The sequence below is a fragment of the Dromaius novaehollandiae genome, chromosome 14, assembly GCF_036370855.1.
Source record: "Dromaius novaehollandiae isolate bDroNov1 chromosome 14, bDroNov1.hap1, whole genome shotgun sequence".
Classification (NCBI taxonomy): Eukaryota; Metazoa; Chordata; class Aves; order Casuariiformes; family Dromaiidae; genus Dromaius; species Dromaius novaehollandiae.
In genome coordinates this window covers 109,872-133,817 of record NC_088111.1, presented here as the reverse complement: position 1 = coordinate 133,817, position 23,946 = coordinate 109,872, and the positions used below count along the sequence as shown (strand labels likewise).

The 23,946-nt window shown below is 36.9% G+C and overlaps 1 protein-coding gene across 7 annotated transcripts in view; it reads left to right on the top strand.

Moving 5' to 3' along the window:
- Positions 1–23,946, top strand: part of UNKL (unk like zinc finger) — a 62,206-nt gene that overhangs the window by 12,428 nt on the left and 25,832 nt on the right. For 5 of the 7 annotated variants that reach the window (XM_026113886.2, XM_064519952.1, XM_026113883.2 and 2 more), the window contains 6 exons: positions 1,074–1,209; positions 1,942–2,059; positions 5,894–5,978; positions 11,112–11,266; positions 19,968–20,156; positions 21,698–21,760. In XM_026113886.2, coding sequence (XP_025969671.2) covers positions 1,074–1,209; positions 1,942–2,059; positions 5,894–5,978; positions 11,112–11,266; positions 19,968–20,156; positions 21,698–21,760 — 746 coding nt within the window. The remainder of the gene's footprint in view (positions 1–1,073; positions 1,210–1,941; positions 2,060–5,893; positions 5,979–11,111; positions 11,267–19,967; positions 20,157–21,697; positions 21,761–23,946) is intronic. The other 2 variants (XM_064519953.1, XM_026113885.2) reach the window with 2 other exon arrangements.

Genomic DNA, 23,946 nt, shown 5'->3' with positions numbered 1-23,946 from the left:
TTGCATTGTGACCAATTGATATTATATTATGATGTACGGCTTCTGTCAATTGTTTGAAGTATGGTGGGATTGCACATAATTGCTGGGGATTGAAACTATTATTCCAGTTGGTGATTTCAGCCTTATTTTCCTAAGTTTTTACTGAAACCTTTGAAAAGGACTGAACAAAGAATAGATCTTGTGTGAAACACCAATTAATAATCGTTCCTACTTGAAGGTACATCATTAATGAGTCTGAGAATGGATTGTCAGCTGGTTTTCCACAGGTCCTACAGGAGTCTTACTGTGTTCTGTAGTTTGTTTTTGAGAACATCTCAGGTTAAAAAGGTTTGCTAAAGTCAAGATACATAACATTGACTGCTTCTATCTTACCTACATTTATTGTCCTGCCTTTGGAAGAAGTTAGATTGGTCTGACATCATTCACTCTTCATAAACCCATTCTGGCCACTAGCTAAATTTTACCTTTTAATTTATTTATTTGCTCCAGTTTTCTTCTGAATTTTTCTGTTTCTAGACAGAACCACATTTGTCATTTCCTGGTTCCTCCCTCCTGGAATCAAAGATTTAGAGACAAATTTAGATTTTGAGCAAAGGTGGAAAAGAGGCTCTAGAATTTGTTCAGCGAGATCTTACTGGAAATCCTTAACATGAAAGCAGTTTTGGTGAAATAAGGTTTATCAACACTAAGCTTAAGAGAAACCTAGATATAAAATTTTATAAGGTTTTAGTGTTTTTCTTACTAAAATGAATAACGTAGTTTCAGGTATTCATTTTCAAATGTTAAATGTGTATAATGAGAATTTCTGATAATTTCCTCTACCACTGGATTGCTAGTTCTTTATTTGTGTACTATTGCTATTGAGTATAAAAGTGATGAAGATTGCTTTGCATGTATGTTTGTTAGACTGTTTTATTGTAAAAAATGAAGGTCTCAGTCTAAGCTTGTAAGAACAGAGCGATCTATGAATCATGATTTCTATTCAGAAAGCAGCGTAATACCTAACCTCACTAAAAATACTCTAAATGCAAAATGTAAATGCTCATTTCTTTTTATTGTTGACCTGTTTACAGACACAAACTTTGTATTAGCTGGCTACAAGACGGAACAATGTATCAAGCCACCCAGACTCTGCCGCCAGGGTTATGCATGTCCTCACTATCACAACAGTCGAGATAGAAGACGAAATCCTAGAAAATTCAAATACAGGTACGTAAGTAAATATTCAGAATTGACTCTTAGGTCAGTTAGACAATTGTTAGTGGAGCGATCTGTTGGACTCTTCTGTAGCACAATTGGATATTCCTAATGGAATAAAAATACATTTTTTTCAATAGCCTTGCTAAAACTTTTTGGGGAAACAAAGCATCTACTCAGAATGATTGAACAGTTCTGAAGAAGAAAACTATGAAACTGTAATGAAAATATCCTTCTTACCTGTAAAGAATGAAAACATTTTCTACATTTCTTAGCAAAAATTTGGAATCTGTAGGTCTTATCTTCTTTGTTATGAAAAGATCAGTTCTAATTTCTGGCTTTATTTTGATTTTTTTCCTATAATTTTCCATTCCCGAGCAATAATTTTAGGACCAGAATTTAATGTATGCTGTCTGTCTTTTACTTTGGGAATGAACCCATGGTTCTAGGACAGTGTAGTGTCTTCATTGTTTTTGTTTTCTCTCTGCTGTGGTATAAGATTTAGAGTTGATGGGCTGTGCTTGACAGTCTCAGGACTGTGAATACCTGTCACCAGACAGAAGGAAGGTAGAATTCTGCTAGCTCATCCTTCTGTCAAAGAACTTCCAAAAAATCAGGGCCTCTCAGAATTTGTTAACTTTATAGGTTCCAGAGAAGCTAAGATTCTGAGATTTAGTGAGAAGTTCTTTGAGACTGCTGAAAGGAAGTAGATACAAATGTGCTCTGTGCATCACTTTTTTCCAGGTCCACTCCTTGCCCCAGTGTAAAATATGGAGATGAATGGGGTGAACCTTCAAGGTGTGAAAGTGGGGATAGCTGTCAATATTGTCATTCTCGTACAGAGCAGCAGTTCCATCCTGAGGTAAGAACTATATTTCTACTTATTTTTAGTGATTCAAAATTTATTATAAATTAAGTTATTGATTAAAGATATTATTTATGTAAAAACGTGTGACATTTGGAGAGAAAATTCATGCAGCACTCCCTGTAGTTGAGGTATTCACTTAATTAAATAAAATTTGCTAAAAAATTATTTGTACTGCTCTGGTTTCCCCAATAGGCATTTTTATTACACTGCTTATGAAAAAATTAACTTAATAATATTTGGCATAATAGTTGGATGCATGTAATCCAATAGTTGGATTGACTTTTCACATGATTTGTGTGAAAATCCTTTTCTCATGTTGATTCTCCAAATATAAGATTTGGATTTAAATAAACATACTCTGTTTTTTACCTAACTTCTTGGATCAGCAATGAAGTCGCAGTAGTGATTGCATTTAATCAATTGCTTGGAGTAAATTTTTATTCTAAGTACAATTATAAAAAACTTTATTGCAAATAATTGAGAGTTACCAAATAGGTCAGTAGGTGGTGGAAACAGCAGAAAACTTTCATAGTGTCTGAATAAGAAACTCAAGAAAGGCAAGGTGATTTTAGAGTCCTCTGTAGACAAAGTCATTGTAACTTTGTCAAGTGTTTGAATGTAACAGTGACAAACTAGGGATGAGAGCAGTGGCATGTAATTGCTGAGATTTAATTCTTACACAACACTATGAATATATTGAACAAATTTGACAATTAAAGGAAACAAGCATAATACTGAAAGGACATGTAAGCAGCTGCCTGTACAATATTGGACATCTGTTTTAGTTTTGGAACCTTTTAACGGACATGGATAATTCACAACAGGAGGGAATTTCTTGCATTAGAAAGTTCAACACATACTAGGGTATGAGCAAAGAAAATTCAGGGAATCACTATTTTCTGTTCCAGTTGTGAAGAATTATTGAAGGTGTCTCAAGAACATGGGACTGAGAAAGGAACTGTAGAATACTGACTCCAGGGTTGTCACAAGCTCCATATCATATAGTCTCTGTCATAAATTAGCCATCTCTCAATTCCAGAATTTCACAGTCCTGAGTACTAGAGATTTTACCATCCAAATTTATTTCAGGTCATCTAATTTCCTCTCCTTTATAATCCAATCCTCTTCTGTAATAATGGTGCCTTCCTGCTTCGTATCGCTACCATACTGTTATTTATGACAAAGCTATAAATGAAAATACTAAAATAAATCCAAAGACTGAGTACTGCTAGTAATTTTGTCTGCTCTCTTTCCGTTTGACAATATCCACTGTCACCTTCCCGTTAGTCAGTTCAGTAGAAGATATGTAATATTGGTAGGAGTCATGATCTTCATTATCTGAATTAAAAATTTCTTTTCATATCCTATATTGAAGTCCTTATTAGAATGACTGCATTTCCACTTTATAGAAAGTCTTTGATTTTTCAAAGTTATATGGTGAATCAGCCATTATATACCTTTGCCAAATGTACTTTTAATTTTATCCTATTTCTTTCTGTCTTTAGTCTAAATTATGACAGAGAGGTTATTAGTGGTCCTGCAGTGGCCTGAATCAGCTGTTTCTGCTCTTCTCAAACATATATATGTTGTACCTACTATATACTTCAGTCGTATGTGCTATTTCTAATGTGACAGATTTATTAAAACTACTTGCCAACTGCATCAGTGTTATATGCCAGTTCTTTAAAAACTCTGAGGTGACAATTTCCTAATTCATTTCCTCTCCGTGAACTGAAGGCGATTTTACTCCTACATTACCTGTAGTCATCTCTGTCTGCTTATTTCCATTAGCTGTGCTGTCTTTGTTGTAGTTTTGAACATAATTCTTACTGGGAATCCAAACAGCTTGATGGGGATGTGGCTATTCATCTCCACTAATTTTAGCTTTAGCATTTAATTTCACAGAAGTTAGCAGCATGCCTCCCCTGAGAGGAGGAGTTTTCGTTCAGCTTCATTCCCTATAATCCTCTCCCTGCTTTGCTGCAGCTCTGACTTTCATCCAGTTGTATGCTTAGAATGGAAATTCCGTACAGCTTTTGTGCTTTTGACCTGAGGATTCAAAATGCACATTTTATTCAGTTCATAATGAGAATCAATCTATCTGATGGTGGTAAGCAGTTGCCTTCATCTTTCAATCCGCACATTCAGAATCAATAACACTGGTACAGCCTTATTTTTGTATGTTCTTTACTCTAGGTTGAATTCATAATCACTTTATCAAACATTATCTTCTCTTATTGAATGTTTTCATGTCCTCACTTTTTACCTAATTCAGATCAAGTATATTGTCATTGCCTCTTGGCTCCGTGACTATTGCAGAAATCTCTTGGCTACCACATTCAGGAATAACTGGATGCTAGTCTTAAAAATTAGCAGCTGTATTCTTGTCTATAGCTGGAAAGTTAGTCTTCCATAATGATTTGGTTGTTTGAGTTAGCTATCCTGTCATATTACTGGGGCATGTGTCCCTCTCCAGATTTGGTCTGGGAAGTGTGTACTGGACTGCTAGCTCTGCCCTAATAGTATTTTTATTTTATCTATACTATCAGTTCTTCTAGCTGTGGAATTTATCAGAAGGCACTCTGCACCATTTGTGTAGCTCATAGGATTGGGAAGGTTATTTTGTGAGGCTAGGACCACAAACCAAAACTGAACTTGCAATTACATGTTTTGTTGAAACCATTTGGAAGTCAGTCCTTCTCATTTTTTTTTCTCCTGTATCATAAGGGTAGTGTATACAGCAGCGAGGTTTTCTATTTAACAATCATCATAGCGCAGGGGAAAAAAAGAGGACTGACTCAGCTTCATTTCCTGGTTCAGGTATGGTATCCACCAGTGACCCCTTCATTTTTTACAATACTGGTGATTGCTCCCAGTGAAATTGGTGGAAAGATGCAAAGATAAGTCGCACTGTTTCATTTGTAGAGTATATAGTTTTGATGACTACTTCTCTGCAGCATGGATGTTTTGTCTCTTTTGCAGTGTTCAAGGAAAAATAAATTATTTGTAGAACGATTAGCATCAGTAACAATTTTGTGATTTAGCATCTTACTCTAGTTTGCTGGCTGATCTTTGGGTTGTTATGCATGAACTAGCAGTGAATATAACTCAGTTTTCAACCTGAATTCAAAATTATTTCTGAATTGTAAGATACTTAAGTTGCTCTAAAGCAAAGAGCTTACAGAACTAGTTTTTGTATTTGAATGAACTGTTTCATTTTGCATGTTTGCTCTAAGGCAGAAGTCCAGGAAAAACATTTTCTTTACACAGCATGTGCAGAAGTGTCATTCTGAACTGAGAATCTTTGAATCTTTATTTATCAAGCCATGAATCACTCAGCTGACTTGGAGAGCCAAAGACCGCAATACCAAGGTTTGGGTAATGAAAAAGATCCTTGTACTATTTGCCACAGACTTGCAAATCCACAGAATTAAATTTTCAAAAGAATCTGTGGCTTTTAAATAGATTCTTAGTATTGTTCTTATATGACAGTGTGTCAGCCCCTCCTACCAGCCTTGTGAGATACGAAGATCAGCAGTTTCTATACCATGTAGAAAACCAGAGCAGTTTAAATACTTTTTTTCTGAAATATTATTGTTAATGTTTGTTATTACAAAGAAGAGGGTTAAGATTCTCTTTTCCTCTTTTTTAAAAAATTCTTCTCTTCTATTTGATTTTTAAAAATTATTAGAACTGAATTTTCTGAGAAAACGTTGTACTACATAGTGTTATTAAGTATTTTTCCTTTAAAAAAATTTAATTTTTTCTAAGTATTTTGCTGTTATATAACAAGTAAGTTTAGGTTAACTGCCCTTCTGTTTTGTTTAGATTTATAAATCTACAAAGTGCAATGACATGCGCCAAACAGGTTACTGTCCACGTGGTCCATTTTGTGCATTTGCACATGTCGAAAGTAAGTAAGAGAACTGTTATTTTGTATCAGTATTCATAAAAGTGCACCATCATTTCTAAGCATCAGTAACACAAGCAACTTAAAATCATTAATTTTAATGCATAAAAGGTATTAGATGTCAGTTGTTTTTAGAAATTCATTCCATGGTTTCCAATGCAGAATATTAGTATGGGAGCTTGCTACGTTTTCATCAAATTTGCAGCAGCAGTAAAAATGGACAGTGCTTTTCTTTACAAATGCAGCCTGTCCCTGTAACTTTTTGAGTTTGATTTGGCAAATTTGTACACACATGCTTCACTCCTATAAATATATTATTAGCTGTCCTATTGAAACTTATAGGATACTTTTCATCTAAAAGTGCTTGCAAGTATTTGCAGGACTAGGGCCTTAGTTACCCTGAATAAGAACTTCAGGAACATAACGTCAGCTCTCCTGCTCTTTCCTCCATAACCGTCTTACATTTTCACTGTACTCAAACTGTTATACCCAGGAAAAGAGAAGAGGGACCATTTTTTTTAGAGAGAACACTCAGTTCTTCAGTATTCATCTATGCAGATTCATTCTGGGTACCCATCATCAGCTATTCTTTTAGTAACAGTATCAATTTGGCTACCCCTACATCCTTCCTGCTCTCCAGAATGTAAAGTGTGGAGTTGTTACAACAACTATTCATGCCGCCTTTTCAACCACAATGCAAGGCAGACCACAACAAATTTCTATATTTCTTGTTTCTTATATATAATAATTTTTTTTTGCCTCTGTAGTTTTTGTTTGGTATGTTATCAGTAAAGCCTATTCTATCGGTAAAATCTATTCTTCAGAAATAAAATAACTAAAGATCTGGTCCCAGCTTTTTGTCTGCTGCTGCAAGAGCTGTAAAGAGGGATAAGAGACCCTACAAATTTTGGGAACCTCTAAACTTCTGTGGTTCAACCACTATTTGTGATTTTGTCATGATAATTATTGATGATCTCTCTCTGTCTAACCTGTCTAAGCAAATGTGATGTTCTGTACAACTATTTATTCTGTCACTTGTCACCTAAAAGACTTTGAGTGAAGAGAGGCATGCCTGATACTATTCTTGCTGCCCGCAGTGCTTGTCTCTGAGAAGCTTACGTGGTGTAATATTTTTCTTTCCTGGAACAGCTTAGGGAGTATGGTTTAAAGAAATTCACAGCAAACATGCAGCATGGTATAATTCTGACATACTACGAAACTCTTGTGGGAGAAGACTGCAATTTTTGTGTTTTGCTCATTAGAGCATACTAAATACTGTCTCCACTCTTGTCCCTCCAGCATGGATGGTGAATTGGGCATACTCAGCAGAGGTTTTAGAGACTGAAGTTCTTTGGAGACCTCATCTTGATATTCTCACATGTGTCTTGATCATTAGTATCTTTAACAGTCCGGTTGACACTTGATTCCCAAAAGATAAATCATTCTTCCAGGAAGCCCTCACTGACAAATACAAGGAAAAGAGTTCCATCTCTAAGGAAAAGTTAAGGGTTGTACAGGTTGAGGCTGTAGAAGAGTGCTGAAGGGAAGGTGAAACTTTGAAATTGGTAGATATTTTTTCTCCCCAAGGGATATCTTTCTAATCTGCTGCTGATCCTCCTCCCTTCTTTCTTCTACTCCTTAGGATGAATTCTTGTACTCTTTAAAAATTTCCATGACTCTTGAAGATAATTCCTGAGACTTTGAACATGTTAGCAGTGCTAATTCAAAAGCAGCAGCATAAGTTTCTCCACATAGTTGCATTAGACAGAGTTGTGATGCCCGTCAGAAGATATTTATTCAGGCTGGCCAACGTGCTCTGTCGGTCTTTGATTTGTATCAATTAGAATTAAGAGTGTATGAGCAGGAAATCTTGACAGATGAACTTGAAATCTTGCAGCGGTATCCATCCCCTGTCTCTCTGGTAATCTGAACAGTCCATCAGAAGTTAGATACTGCGTTACTATCACCACAAGCGTCTTTCTGCTGTTGGCAGCAGCTTAAGGCTTAGTTCAGCAGCTCTGACATTCCCCCTGCTATGATCACAGAAGAAAGTGCTTGGTGTCCTTTCTTTCATAACAGTGAGAGGGAGAAAATGGCTTCACAGCTGTGGAGCTTATCATCAGTATGAAAAGCATGAAACATTTGGTTCGTGGATCTTTTTGAACCCTGAATGGTGTGATGTTTTACACCTAGTCTCTTTGAAGCCCTAGAAGTGTGGAACAGGTACGGTAACTTTCATTCCACCATTCATACATGTGTCACAGAAACTTTTATCATTTTGTGTGAAAGTTTGGGGAATAACACACACTCTTACAATACTGTTTCTGGTCTTCCCTCAATGACTTCTTCAGAATGAGCTGACATTTTTTTTTTTTCCTTTTCTCACTCCTTTGTGAAGGCTATGAGGAATTTTACTATTCCCCCAGACTGGTTTTTCCTTGACGCCCTGGCTGCAGATAATGCTGTCTGTTAAATTTTATTCATTGGTACTTTTCCACTGGCTGAAGCCCTAGGGCCAGTGCAGTCCCAAAGACACTTTCTGGTGATGGGAGAAAGGGCATCTGATTCTAAAAAATAAAGAAATGGTGGGTTCTGACATGCCTCCCTGACACCCTTTGCAAAAGAGTGGGTGGCTAGGGTGTGTTGTGACATTTCAACAAGCTCTTAAAATAATAAACACCTATTTGTGGCACTTATTTGTCTGCTTTTTACTGCCTGACTAAAATCGGCCTCTTTAAACAAAAAAAAAATTTTTTTTGAAACAGAAACAAAAGCAGACTGAAATTCTGCTGTCAAGAATTAGCAAACAACATACCTCTTGTATAAAAACTTCTGTTACTTAAGGCATCTGCCTTCAGATTGTTGGTCCAAGATTGTTCTCTTCTATTTGTGCCATGATTGCAAGAATGAAGAAAATTACTCACTCCTGACTTTCTGAAAGATTGGATTCCCCAGGCCAGACTTAACCTGGCCATGGTATACTCATGGAACTCGTATTCATAAGATTCAAGCCTTGTTAGTGCAAATTCTAAGGAGGCTGTGTAGCTGGAAAAGTTCCGTCTCATAAAGAATACAGTCCTGTTTCTACATATCCTAGCCTGCTGATACACATCACCTGAAGCATCACTGCACTGGCAGTGGATAGTTAAAGGTCTTTCTGAGGGTGCTATCCTAATCTCCATGAGCTTTAGTGATGTCCATGAGATAGGCCACCATGTGAGACTGCTGCTTTTCCATCAGTTGCAGCCTCCTACAACAGCTGTAGGTCACTGGGAAAATAAAGTTAAGCTGGGGGAGGCTTACACTGCTGAATTTGTAACTTTCGTGGAAGTGGACAGAAACTAGGAGGCTCACTCTTGCAAAGAATTAGAATGATATAGGAACATAGATTCCAATTTTAAAATGCTGCTTTGACTTTCTGTCAATAGGCAGAATGGCAAAAACTAATCATGCTATTCTCCGATATACCTTTGAAAGACAAAGGAGAGATTATTTCTATTTTGAGATGTTTGGAAGGCACTCTAATACTACCCTTTAAGGGTGGTATGAATACTTACATTCATTTATAAAATTTTGGAGGGGTACGTGGTTGTGTCAAGGAAAGAAAGCTAAAGAAGATTTAAAAGAGTGTGAATCAAATGGCACTTCTACATGAGGATGAGGATTGACTGGACTTGATCTGGGCAAGCAGGTATACAATGAGATGATATTTAGGGGAAGTGACAGTAAATTACAAGTAAGTGCATCAGTTTGTCTCCCCAGAGACAGGAACTGTTCTTTGCACACTCGTCCTGTCTGAAAAACAGCAGGGGACTAGCGACATTCTCTTTGCAATCCTTAGTGTTTCCTTTTACGTTTCTTTTTTGTATGTGGCGGGAATGGACTTGAGGTGGATGGTGGTACATGGTGGTAGTTGCTACAAGTTTTTTTTCTCTCTCTTTTGTGTGCCAATTCGCTGGGTTTTTTACTTTATACAGTAGTAGAAATATTTACTAAAGTACTTGATCATATAGTAAAAAGGCATGGAGTTGTGATAAATCAAATGCTAGGTACAACCCCCACACACATCATTAGAAACAATCCTCGGCTATGATATCTCCACTGACGATAAGTGTCTACATGTCTCGTGCCCCCATTTTATTACTATAGCTTGTACTTTTGTGCACTATCTCAAAACACCTCATTGTCTGTAGTAGAAAAATGTTCATATTTGGATTTTAAATATAGTTTATTATTACCCTTTCAGCAATGGAGTAGTGGCTAGAGATGAAAAAACTTGCAGTATCTGTAGAATTTATTAAGAGCTGGTGAAATCTCATTTTCAGTCCTGACTTTCTTACTATGATGTGCTATATGCATGGATTATGAGGTGAGGAATGTAATAAACTGGAATTGCTTACTAAAATAAACATTTTTTGTTAATTCATCATTTACCTGTAAAACTAGAAGTCTAAATCTCCTTAACATATTACACAACCGAAGAGTCAAATATCTGAAATGTTTAATAGTTTAACAAAGTAGCCTTTGGGAAACTGAGAAGTAATGTTCAGTTACCTTGACTTGAATTTTTTGGTATGAAAATTAGCGATTAATTGGTTACAATTTAGATTTAAGTTAATAACAAACTTTCTCAAAGGTTATTATTCAAGTTAAATAGCAGAAGCCCCAGATTCTTTTTGCATTGTTTTATTGATTAAGTCAGTTGGTTCTAGACTGGAAAAAAAAAACCTAACTATAATTATGATGTCATTGTTACCTTTCCAGTCAGGAATTCTAAAAATGTTGTCTTTAAACCTGGGTGTGGTAAAGATTCTGGAAAATAAAGCAAAATGTAGAATACCTTAAAACGTTGGAATTTGGATCTACCACCAATTTTTGATGGAGCAAGTAAATAAGAGTATCACTATGGCAGTTCACATTTGTTAGTAGTCACAAATACAGAACAGTGAATTATATTATTTTTTACCTTGCCTTTCTTTATGTTTATATTTTTTCTTACAAAAAGAGAGAATTTTTTTGTGTGTGATTGATGTTTCCATGTGACAGGTGCTGTGTTTGGTATTAGGTATGTAATTGTTAAATTCACACACCTAAGTATCAAATCTGTGTGTAATTTGTTGGGGATTCCTTCAACAGAGGACACCATGAATGTAGTCATACTGCAAACTGGCTGTCAGTCAAAGCCAGGCGCTCACCTGTTTTCAGCAGACAGCATAGGAATTGCAAATGAATGGAGCAGCAGTCTTAACTCCACAAACAGCATTACAAATAACAGTGGGCAGTCTGGAAATGTAAGTGTAAATAATTCTGGAAAAGTTACTAATAATGATCACTGTGCCAATATATAATTGTTTATTTTGTTTCTCAAACATCTGTTTTTTTTCGTTCTGTGTACTTAAACAAAAGAGAAAAAAATCACAGCTACAGTAAATGCCAGGCAGTAATATTTAACTGGTTCTGAAATCTAATGGAATGTCTTCCCTGGTCATCAGATTTCATTATGTATTACATATGTTTCTTTCCTCGTTTTTTTGTCTTTAGATGCAATGTGTTGAACGCTACAATAAGGAACATCATGATTATACATTAAAGAGTTCTGTTATTCAAATACGCAACTACAGGACAGCGTTAATTTACGTGTCTGTTTTTTCTTTAGGAAAGGTTTCATTCATGGAAGATGTTGCCTGATTCCAGCTCTCTTCTTTATCCTAATTCGTTAACATTAGGAATGAATTTAAGTCCCACTCTAACATGCTTTATACTTAAAGCTTCTTACAATGATACAGAATGCGCAGTTTGTTTGGTTAGTAGAGAGGTGCTTGAATACAAGAGTAATAAATGTAGTCTTTATTAGCAAATTTTATCAACCAAGGTTGTGGGAGAGGAAGGAAAAAGATATGTGTAGAGCTTTTTTAATCTTTCCTTTACTATCAGTTGGAATAGATCCTTTTGGTAGGTAGGTAATATTTATTCTGTGTGTACTGCAAGATAATATATTAAGATGGTTACATCTGTGTTGTTTTCTGCTAACCTGAGTTTTTCTTACCTCATCTGTAGTGCAGAGTCATAACTACATGCATATTTATTCACAGACTTTTGAGTTCTAGGTTTCTAGCAGTGTTAGTCCATACTGTTTGGCTAGAAACCAAATAAAAGGGCATATTTAAAATTACATTTTAAAGGGATTGCCAATAAATAGTGCAGGTGTTAAAACTCCTGTGTTTCTTTCATGTAGTTTCATACTGCTATCCTGTAGATCAAGAATATGGATACTGGTATGCCTATATTTTATCTTCAGTCCCCAACACAGAACTCTGCTGACTATAAAGTTCTGAGGAAAGGTCTGCCTTTTTATTTTAGGAAGCTACTCTTGTTGCTCAGGGGTCAAGTCCAGTTGGTCTTTTTGTTCAATGTCACATACTTCTGAAGCTTTCAGGAGAGATGAACAAAAGCATCTGTTCTCCTAGCAGCTTCTTTGCCTGTCATGAATGATTTAGGTACAGTTGAAAACACTTGCTATCCTGATAGGCCTTCCAGCCACAGGGAATCTGCTTCCATATAGAGGCATTTTTCTGAGAGAATCACTGGGAGTCTGAGTAGTATTTTGTCCACTTTCCATTCTGTGGTCAGTGAGACTTTGCTTGTGCTACTGTTCAAGTGTGAAAATGCAAAAGTTGTCTCTACTTTTCCCTGTACTTTCTACTGAATAGTTTTATTGCAAGTAGCCATCTTTTCCTGGTTTCTGACAAAATGTTCTGCCCCTCTTTCGGTTGATTACTTACCTCCTGAATTGTCTGGTGCACTTACATTATTCATTTTCTGAATATTAAGTTCCTGATTTCTCATTAGCAATTTTGTTTACCATTTTTCCATCTTTAATTCTTGAGCTCTGTTTCTTGTTTTCATTCACCATCACCATCTGCTATCACCTGCTTTACTTTAGTATTTAAGTAATCTGTCTCTCTTTTCTCCCTTCTCCCCTTTTCACTATCCCAGCAACATATTTTCCTCCTTAGTTTGTGTTTTGTTTTCTTTGTTGCAGTAAGCTTTCTGTGCCCTCCTTAGCCTTCATTCTCATCGCTGTCAAACACTGGCTCTGAGTTAATGTAATTTTAGTAGTTTTTCTAGTGCTGGAACTAGTCTTTCTTTTTCCCCACTTCTTTTGTTCCTTCAAAACAAAATCTCCCTATTCATCTTCCAAAGCTTCTTTCATATGTCATATTATAGTATACTGGGGGAGAATCTTACTTTTTTGTTTGCTTCTACAGGAAAAGGATGACATAGTTATAGTACAAACCTTGGGCTTGAGAGACCTAAACTAAGTTCTCTGCTCAGTCATAAAATTCCTCTGATTGTGAGCCAGTTGCTTAACTATCTGTTGCTTAGGTCCTCAGTTCTAGAACATGGTAATACTATTTCCCTATCTGTAAGGATTATTAGAAGAATGAGTCCATTAAAGATTCTGGATGATCCAGATTGAGGGAGGCTGTATAACTTTTTAAACAGACTTTTAATTCGCCAATACTGTGTTCTTACGTGTTCATCTAAGTTGCTTTGTTGTCTCTTGGACTGTCATCAGTCATTCCTCTGCTTTATCTTGCCATAACATTTCAGTGGGGAAATAATCTACTTCTCAGACTTTTTGGTAAGTGAGAGTTCAGTTTCTAAAGAGCTGCTACTTCTATGTTTCTCTACCTCCATATTCTGCTTTCTGGTTCAAAGCATTCAGCTTTGATAGCACTGTTTTTCCTTGTCTGTCTTTGCAGTTCCCTTCCATTTATATGCTGCTATTTTAACTTTTTATTTTTCGTTACCAAATCCATCATCCAAACCTACTTAACCTCCACAGCGCAGTTTATTCAGTGTGATACAGTATTTCCCTTGAGTGTCATTTTTCATCTGAGTGTTACTCATTTCTCTATACTTGCCATTGCCTCTTATCTTTCTGACTGTTGTGTTGCCCCAGAATTTGGTTCTGTTGCCACCTCTCTACATTTACTCATAGTCTCATTACTCCATGCATGTCCTTCCATGAATCTTCAGCTATGTGATCTTTCATCATCCAATATTCTATCCCCTCTCCTCAGTCACCTTTGCCAAAATAATATATCTCTGACTTGCTGTCTTCTGCATGCCATGCATATGCTTCATTCTCTTCGTTTCAACTGTTCTCATTTATATTCTGCAAATTCATTGCATCTTAACATACGCATGTTTGGATATCTTCATCTTCTCCCATGTTTGTTTTTTCTTTTTTTTCTGAGAATGCCATGAGACTTGGATTAACTGGCCTCTCTCAATGTATACAGCCACAGCCACAGTTGTTCCTTCTCTAGCTGCTTAACTTTCCAGTTATTATCCCAATGCAAAATGCATATTCTTTTGAGCAGCTTTTTAGCCTAAAAATGTCATGAATTTAACAAGATCTCCTTAGAACATGCTTAACTCAAGCTTTAGGATTATATTGCTGATCTTCTACACACACCACTTCTCTTCGTTACTGGGTACCTTGCAGTATGCCTAAGTTAGGTGATGATATAGAGCAAAGGCCTAGCTGTGTGATATGTTTTTGTCTATAAATATTGTGCAAGTTTGTGGAGCTGTAAGATTAGTAGGGAAAGTCGTTTACTTCTTTTGGACATGAAACAAGATACATCAAAGATTAATTGCATTTATAAATTATGGAATATTTAATGTTATCCCTTCTAGGTACAGGGCCATAAATGATAGTTTCCTTTTGAAGAGTAAAAGGAGAGAAATGTTGACCATGATGTCATTATGCCTAGAGCCCATGATGTATTTAAAAGAATGAATATTTGCATATGATATGCATTGATTGCACTGGATGAAGATAGGATAAACAGCACCATCTTTATTTTATCAAGTTTATCAGGGATGTGTAAGTGCCTGATCACGTGTTTGAGTTCCCATAGTTAACATGTCAGTACCTGCCAGCTCAGTGGTGATAAACACTGTACCTTTTTAGCCCATCCTGACTGTGAAATGTTAACTTTTTGCTGCCTTCTTTAAGCCCTAAGTAGACCATTTTACTTCATAACTAAGATGGCCTGAGCACGTGCACATGGTCAGTTACCCTCTCAATTGGTAAGTAATCATTCATTAGGCTATGATAATGCAGTTGAATTTAGTTACATGTGCACATAATCCAAATCTGAACAATGGTGATGAATCATGTTTCCTTTAATGTTGGAGTGTTCTCAGGCAATGTGGGGTGTAGGAAGGAAAATAAATTACATGAATTCAAAAGCAATTTTACAGCCTAATTAAAAATACCTATGTGCTTCCTCTTCCTGTCATCTTCCCGCTGCAAATGTAGATGATGTAGAAGTACTTTTTTTTAAGCCACAGACTATAACACAAATCAGGAAACTCACGAAGTGATCATTTTCATAGGAAATATAACTCATATTGTAGTTCTATTTCTTCATTTTCTTTGTAGAAGTTCAGCTGTAAAGAGAGGCCTAGAGTAGGCGGGAATGAAGGGGAAGAATGTATCACTCGTTTTGTATGCTCGTTTTCTAAGCAATTTAGCTGCAGTGAAGAATACTGACCAATAATTTAATGGTTCTTTGTAAGAATCTGAGAGGCCAAGGTCTGTATGGTTACGACGTTTAGGGGTGTGTGACCCTTGTTAGGGCAAGCTTGGCATCTCTTGAATAGTGGTGTTTCAGAAATGTTCAGGCAACATACTGTCACCTCGAGCAAAAACAGTAAGGTGAAAAAGAAGTTCTTTTGTAACTGCTGTGAAAGTGAGAGGTAATGTGAGCTGTATCTGGCTGCAGTTGAGCTTCAAACTGAATAAGAGTATATGTTACCATTTCTTCACTGTTTTTCTATTGTTTAAGTTTTCACTGGATATTTAAAAAAATTATCTATTTCAATACCCGGCCCAGCAGCTGAGCCTCTGTAAAGTAAGGAATGTCAGTAAGTACCCATCTTTAATTAAGGTAGACTCTAAATTCTTAGGGTTTGAACTGTGTCCTTCCCATGGTAAGCTTATGTCTTTGATTAGATAGCACAGCAGATTTCTGTCTTTAGGGGGTACGCATCCCTGAAAAGTACTTAATCTGTTGGGCCTTGTTATCCCACACACAAAATCAAATGCCACAAATCTCAAGTTACATTTGTAGAGAAGTTTACAAAGATCTTGTTGAAGATCTTACCTCCAGAGTTGAGACAACTGTATTCCAGCTTTCTGTTGTTTGTGCTTCTGTCTTAATAAAGAAGAAAAAGCCTAAAAAATAAATATCAGGATGCAGTTTCCTAGCATCAGTAGTGCTGATGGGGACATTGCCATTCATGCCAGCACTGATACCAAAATGTAAATTCTACAGCATCAAAGAACAAGAATTAAGCTTTGATAATTTCCTTTCCTCCCTCTTGCACTCTCTTTCTCGCACTATTATTGCACATGTTTTTACGTTAGCACTGAGATTTGGCCTGGTATTAGCCATTACCAGCAAGTCCATTCTGATACAGAATGTTTGTTCACTTAGTGCTTCGGCACCAGTACTACCTTAAGTTGTATGGCTGCCTCTAGTGATTTACATCTTGACATTTCTCAAATGCTCTTTACATCTCGCTCATTGCAAAGAATAAGCAAGATATAAGATACAGGAGCTAATGGGTATCCTGAAGCAAGCCATAAGGAATGAATGAATGGTTTAGAAAAAATTATTTTTGGTCAGATGAGTGGCAGTGTAATCTGTTATACTGATTCTGTGGAGTCCACTTAGCTTTGAGTCCTAGAGGAGATGGTTCTTACAAGCTTGGACAAAGAGGAAGAGGACCCTGATCAGTGTTGACATTTAGGGCCAGAGTCTCTTCACTGGATCTGGAGGAGTCTCTCACAGAGGGAAAGGAGGTGGTCCCAAATGTATATAGTGCTGGTAGCATGGCCTATGTAAAAGGATTGTTTATTTACTTATTCTAATCTATTTATTTATTTGTGAGTGAAACTTCATATATGGTTTGTATATTGTATGAAATGAGGATGACACATTGATTCTATGATAACAGAACTTTAAACATTCCACAATTCTAAATAATAACTTTAGAGCAAAAAAAGTGATTTTTTTATGTAGTTGCCTTGTAGGTTCAGCCTAGGTTTGAAATTCAGATTTTTTTCTTGCTTGTGTATTTTAACCTCCTGTAGATATTGTGTGAGTTAAATTATTTTCCTGCTTTATTTGCATGAGTGCTTTGTGTTTTCTTTGTAATTTGAGTTACACAGCATTTGTGGATATTATGTAATCCCCTTATTAAAAATTAACTAACTTTTCTTCTGAAAATACAAAAGACAGAGTAGAGGGTACCTCTGTCTACGTTCATCCTGTGGACTCTTCAGAGGATAAAAATAAACCCCTGAACATTAATGTAATCAGATCATGCTGACTGCAGCTTTGGGAGTAGAGTGATCTTTTTTTCAGAGCAGAAAAACAAAATTATTGTAAGCTCTTAGTGCTTACAGGTCTATGTATGTTTATGCCACCACTAGTAGCTACTGTAACCAGAAGGATGATGTAAGGGGCACCTTAGGAAAATGGACCTGTTACCATCTGGTCTTGACCAGTAGCTATGTACCTCAGGCATTATTTCTGGCTGAACAAGAAGACATCATCCTCACTTTGCTCTGTTGTATGTAAGTGGCCCTGTGGCACAAGTAACCTGTTCTGGCCATCTCTCCCCCCCCCCCCCCCCCCCCCCCCATGTTTTCTGAGTGGAAATTCATCTTTCCTCACAATCTGGAAACACACGCTGAGTACACTGTACTTTCTCACTAGGTCCAGTCACATGCAACCGTGATACAAATCTTCCTGTGTTGGTAAAATAATCTATGTTGCCTGCCCAGCTGAAGGTGTGAACATAGATGATACATCTGAGAGACATTCTATTCCAATTAGGAGTACAATAGAGAACTCAGAACATCTTTGAGTCAGTAGCTTACCTTAGCTCTGCTGTTAGTCTGCCTTCACAGTCTACCCATTTAACTTACATATATATCTGCTGTATGAAGCAGCCTTGTGCTACCAGAAGTATGTTTTTACGTGTACTTACAAGATGCAACTGTGTTAAGCATAAGTTTTCAAAATCTTTTGGTATTGAACTGAATACCTGACGATGTTTTTATTCACAAAAACTAGTTTTTTTAACTTAACAACAATGTTTTTCCCTGTAGTAAGTCCCTCCCCTTTTAAATTTTCTCTCTAAAATAAAACATTTCAATATTTTAAAGCCAAAAAATGTAGAAACTTAATAATGCCAGTATTTGCAGTAAGTGGTAACAGAAGAAGAAAGGTTGCATACTGTAACTACTTTGTGGCCAAAACATGAATTCTTAAGCCTTTGGCTTCAGTAGTTTTGTCTGAATAAACCTTAACTATCAATTTCATTGTTTTGCTGTGGTGTCTGCTCTTCTACTTCTGTCAGCTTTTAGGGTATGTGTGCATTTCAGACTGTTGTGTAGAGAAGCTGTCCTTGATCTCATAAGGAGTTTAATTACAGAACTCCACACAGACAAAGTTCTTGACGGGAGATTTTCTGTAGGTATAGGTGTGAGACGCATAGGTAGTAATTTGCAGAGGTGGAGGTTTTAGCTTTTTGGGGGAAGGTGGGTAGGATTCTGGCCAAGGTTAGGACCTCATACAGGCTCATGTCTGTCCTCTACCAGATTTATAGGAATTTGAATGAAGTTCCTGCTGCGCAGGAGGGACAGCATGAGATAATATTCTGGGGACAGAGGTGTCTCTTGTTAAAATCCTGATTTGTTTAAAATACTTTAACGTTCTTTGGAACATAGAGTAAAATTAAATGTTAGAGTTAACAACTAGTTGAGAATTTAGCAGTAAGCTGTATAACTTTTCTTGTTCAGTTGGCCTGATTCAGTGATTATTTTATGTTTATACAAACTGGAACAACCTTGACAGAGTTTTACTTCAGTTTTACTTTGCTATTGTATAGTGAATTCACTAGTCCAGTTTCCTGATAGTGGGAAGATTCATGTTCAGATCTTGTTCTGAATCAAGCAGAGAAGGGATTGAAATGTGTGTCTCATCACTGAGTGTCCTCACCACTGGGCTTTTAGGCATAAATGTAGGATACAGCTATTTTAATACTGCCTTTATGAATCTAGTTATAAATCTAATTTAAAAAAATGAAACAGTTTATTTAAAAAACGAGAAGTAGAAACAAGTAATATCCATGGTCCTGCTAGAATATATTATTGTAGGAAGCTTGCACCTGGGTTCATAAACAATTTCAGGTTAATCAAAATTGTACTTTTAGCAATAAATTCTCCAGGCCTACTCACAGATTGTACCTTCACTTTAAGCCTTTTATTTCAGAAGTTTAGAACTTTCTGGAAAATGTACATGGGAACTAAAATTTATAAAGTAAGTAGTATTTTTAAATACTAAAATATTAATTTATTAATTAATAAACATCTGTATTTAAGAATCTCAGAATGATTTGCACTGAGCAATTTGAGATGCTTTTTGCCAAGCTTTTACTTGTCTTTTTAACCTTTTTTGGCGTGCTCTGGATAAGATCTTTACAAGGGTGACTTGCATAAAACAATAGATTGAGAAATACATGAATGAATGGAAATCAGGGTTGTCAGAAAGCAAATATCCCTTTATTGTAAGTGAATATTCATTAAGTACAGTAATCTCTGCCAGTGTGTCATTTTGTGTGTAGTGACCAAACAAGACTATTCTGCTGTGTACAAATGCACCTCTTTTTGAAGTCTGTGGAATTACAATAGTTCCAGTCTGCTTTTTTCATCAGCTACTTTATAAAAATAGTACCAAAAATCTGTGGTTAAAATAAAATTAGTGTTTTATCAACATCTGATAAGACTGAAATTAATTGATCATTTCAACTAATGTTCCGAAGGGAGAATATAGGTATAAACATTAAAAAATATATATTATGAAGTAGAGTATATTAGACACTGTTTTCTGTCTTCTACAGATTTCGTGTTCTTCAAGTCCAACTGTAACATCAAGTTCTGGTAGCAGTAGTTCTTTATCACCCCTTGGACCCCTTTGTAGACAGAGGTCAATAGCAAATGGTGTTTTGTGTTCTGAATCTAGCACATCAGGTGTTTCTTCACCAACGTCTAGCTATCCAAAAGCACCAGGCTTTGAACGAGAAGATCAGGTATGTGAATAATAATATGGGTACTAGATATACAAATACAACATTAAGATAAGTTAGATTCTGCAGAAAACGTTCTCTGCCTCATGTATCTGCACTGATTTTTGATTATTTAAAACAGATTTTGGAACCCTCTTCCATAGTGAGTCAAACTGTTTCAAATTATTTTACAGTTGTCTCAGGCTAAGAACACCCATGCAAACAGTCACTGCAGCTCAGCTGACATGCAGTAAATTGTAACCTTGCAGAAACATTTTGATTGTCTTTTTGAGCTCATGTTGTCAAGAACAGAGCAAGATAACAGTGGAAAAAATCATAACGAGACTTGGTAGGATTCAGTTTTATTTTTTGTTTGAAGTTTACAGGTAAAAGATGCATTCATTTCTGGGTGATGATACTATTTACCAGTTCCAATCTTTGATTAATTCCAGTCCGTTTCTTCTCTTACCTGGAGGGAGGAAGGGAGCGAGAGCGAGCATGTGCGCAGGCATGCAAGAGTGCATTAGAAATGAGAGAGGAGAGGTTGAAACTGAAGTTAGTCTGTGGAGGTGGAGAGAACAGTCAGTGATAGAGATAGCTGGGAGAGGGGAAGACTGGTATTTTTCAAGGGTGTAAAACAGCTCTGTTGGTCTATGAGAGAAAAGCCGAAAACACGGTGTTTACTTGTTAAAGTTGAATTTGTCTTGCTCTGTTATTTTAAGGGAAATGTTGTTAATTTTACCTTGCTATCTCTCTATAATTTATTGATACTGAACTCCCCCCAAATACTTATGAACCCACTTTGTGGACTGATTACACTTCTAAATTGTCAAAAAGGAGCTGTTCAAAAAAAAGGAGCTCTGATCACACATTTAAATAAGCTGCAGCCAAGATATTCAGTCTTCTTGCTAAACTGTGATTTGTCAGAATTGATTTCTATAACCTGAGATGCACGGAGAAATGCAGAGGTGACAGACAGAAGAAGGAGGAAAGGAAGGAGAGAGAGCTTTTCATAAATGGTGACTTGTAGGTGATGGCAAGATCATTATAGTAGCGTAAAATTCTCCAGGCAGGATTGCTCTCTTACATGTAGGTGTTCAGCCATGCTATAGGTTAGAGAGCTGGCTATTTTGACAGGTAGGATTTCCCTGTCTCCCAGCATAGGGATCAACTGATCAGCGATCAAATGTTATAGGAGCAAGACAGTTACAGTATCAAAAGGATGCTTTCTGGACATGAGGCAGCAATAATTCAGAAGTGGTATAACCATTGGTGAAGATCTGTTTTGCAGTTTTGGTCGCAGTGTGTAATGTACTGTTACAAAGAATGTGTCTCAGCACTTATGCATATGAGTGGAGTTATCACAACTGCCTCTCTTTTTGCATGTAGATTTACCCAACAATCATTAAAATTTAATTCTCTGTATTTGACTGAAGTGAGGTAAATGAAGTCAGACTGTTTAGGGCAACAGTACAGTAATGACACTGACCCTGCACCAACCAATTAAATATTTTACAGCAACCACTCGTTAAGTTCATATATTACAGAGATTTTTCTCATTCCAGGCAAAGCAGCGAAGCTTCCCCGCTGAGAGTCAGCAGAAAATAAATGAACAAGACAAAAAGCAGGTACTGCCAAAAGCTGCCAAAAGGGCAAAATATTTACCATGTTTAATTTCCTAATGCAACATCAAAGTTATGTGACACTTGACAACATGATTAGTCTAAGGAAAATATACAATAGTCATGCACTACAGGGAGTGGACAGGGATGAGAATATGAGGTAATTTGGTGATGCTGTTGATCGTAGCAACTGGATTAACTAGATTTGGAGATAGATTAATAAAATTTTAGGAGTGCTGTAAGGAAGGTGACGATATAGTTGTTTCAGCATGTGGTGATCAAGACTAGGAAAAGGGATAAAGCTACAAGGAAGAGGGCATAGCTTAGAGTTGTCATGAAGCTAAATCCATCAGGGATCGGAGGTCACCGTGTATGCATAGGAGGTTAAAACTCTGACAGCCTTTCCTCTGCTAGAACAAAAAACTTGATGCTTCATTAATGGCAATGGTCAAAAGAAAATGAGAACAGAAAAGAAGCTTTACCAGCTGCCCAGGTGGACTTTCATGCAGCCACACAGGAGTATAAAATCTAAAGTGGAGGAATATTTTAAATTTAAAAAACAGGAAGAGTAGTACAGAGTAAACAAAATTGAAAAACAAGAGTAGCTAAAAGCAGAGCCCATGAGTTCTATATAGAAGAATGATATAGCACACTATCCACTTTAAAAGTATATATAGGGTTTTTTTCTACACATCTGTAGATTAGCGAGAGTGGCAGTCCTGGGAACTCTGTTTGTCATTTAGTCTGTGGTGGTTTTCCATAGAAAGTAATTTTTATGTGACTTTCTACTATTATTAATGTTTGCAACAGAATAAACAAGGCCTGTTTAACATCTCTATCGATGACCTGGCAGTGGCATCAGGTTTCCAGATGACATCAATTGGGGGGGACAACAGGTCAATAAGTTTGAGGGCAGGGCTGCCATTCAGAGGGACCTAGGCAGGCTGGAGGGATGGGCCTACAAGATCCTTGTGAAATTCAACAGGGACAAGTGCAAAGTCCTGCACCTGGGAAGGAAGAATCCCTTGCAACAATACAAGCTGAGGACTGACTGGCTGGGGAGCAGCTCTGCAGGAAAGGACCTGAGGGTCTTAGTAGACAGCAAGCTGAACATGAGCCAGCAGTGTGCCCTGTTGGTGAAGAAGGCCAAACAGTATCCTAGGCTGTATTAACAGGAGCATAACAAGTAGGTCAAGCCTGTTCGCAGTGGTGCATGGTGGGTGAACAAGAGAAAAAAGGCATAAGTTGAAATGAGAGGTTCAGACTGGGTATAAGGAAACCTTTTTTCACCATGGGGACAGGCAAGCAGTGGTCATCCAGTGTGTTTGTGCAGTCTCCATCCTTGGAAGTTTTCAAGACCAGACTGGCTAAAGCCCTGAGTAATCTGGTGTGACTTCATAGCTTACCTAACTCTGAGCAGGAAGTTGGACTAGATGACCTCCTGAGGTCCTTCTGACTTCCAACCTGAATTTTCCTGTTATCCTATGATCCTAAGAATGTTTAGCAAGTTCTTTTAATTCTCTCCTTTTAAAAAATGTTGTTTAATCTCCGTTGAAACAGTGTAGAATGTTTGACATTCTGCTACATAATTATAAAGCTATTGCTTTTTTTTTTTAATAACCTTTCTCTGCCATCTGGTTTCTGGAATGATTCTTTTTCTTTTGTCTCTCTATTCTGTTTAGATATCCCCCAGAACAGAGTTTGGAAGTTGCAGATAGGGTCGTTCTTAGTCTGTCAAAAGAGAGGGAAAATAATCCTTAAGCTGCCTAAGTGCAACTCAGTGAAAATAGGGTGGGACAGGAAGCTCTATTGCTGCTTGTAATTATGTTAGGGAGGAAGAGGCTAAATAGTCCAGTAGGTGCAAGTGCTTATGCTGTGGAGGAAGAGTACTAATTGAAGAACCCCATTGTGTTTGTGTGTATGTTCGAAGAATGGGCAGTTTCACAATTTCTTCACTTCCCTGTCACCAGTAAGCCTCAGCTTAAGATGGGGCAGGCCAAAAGGACATATTTTGGATTCAGAAAGCCTGTATCGCCTCTCTTATTCCTGTTGACTTTGATATCATGTTTCTCCAATGACAAGGATCATGATCAGGAATATATCCTAAGAATTCTAGGCCTTGTCATTATTTAATTTTGCTATGTTATTATACTGCTGTTCTTTATGGTCTGATAAGTACCTCCGGTTCTGGG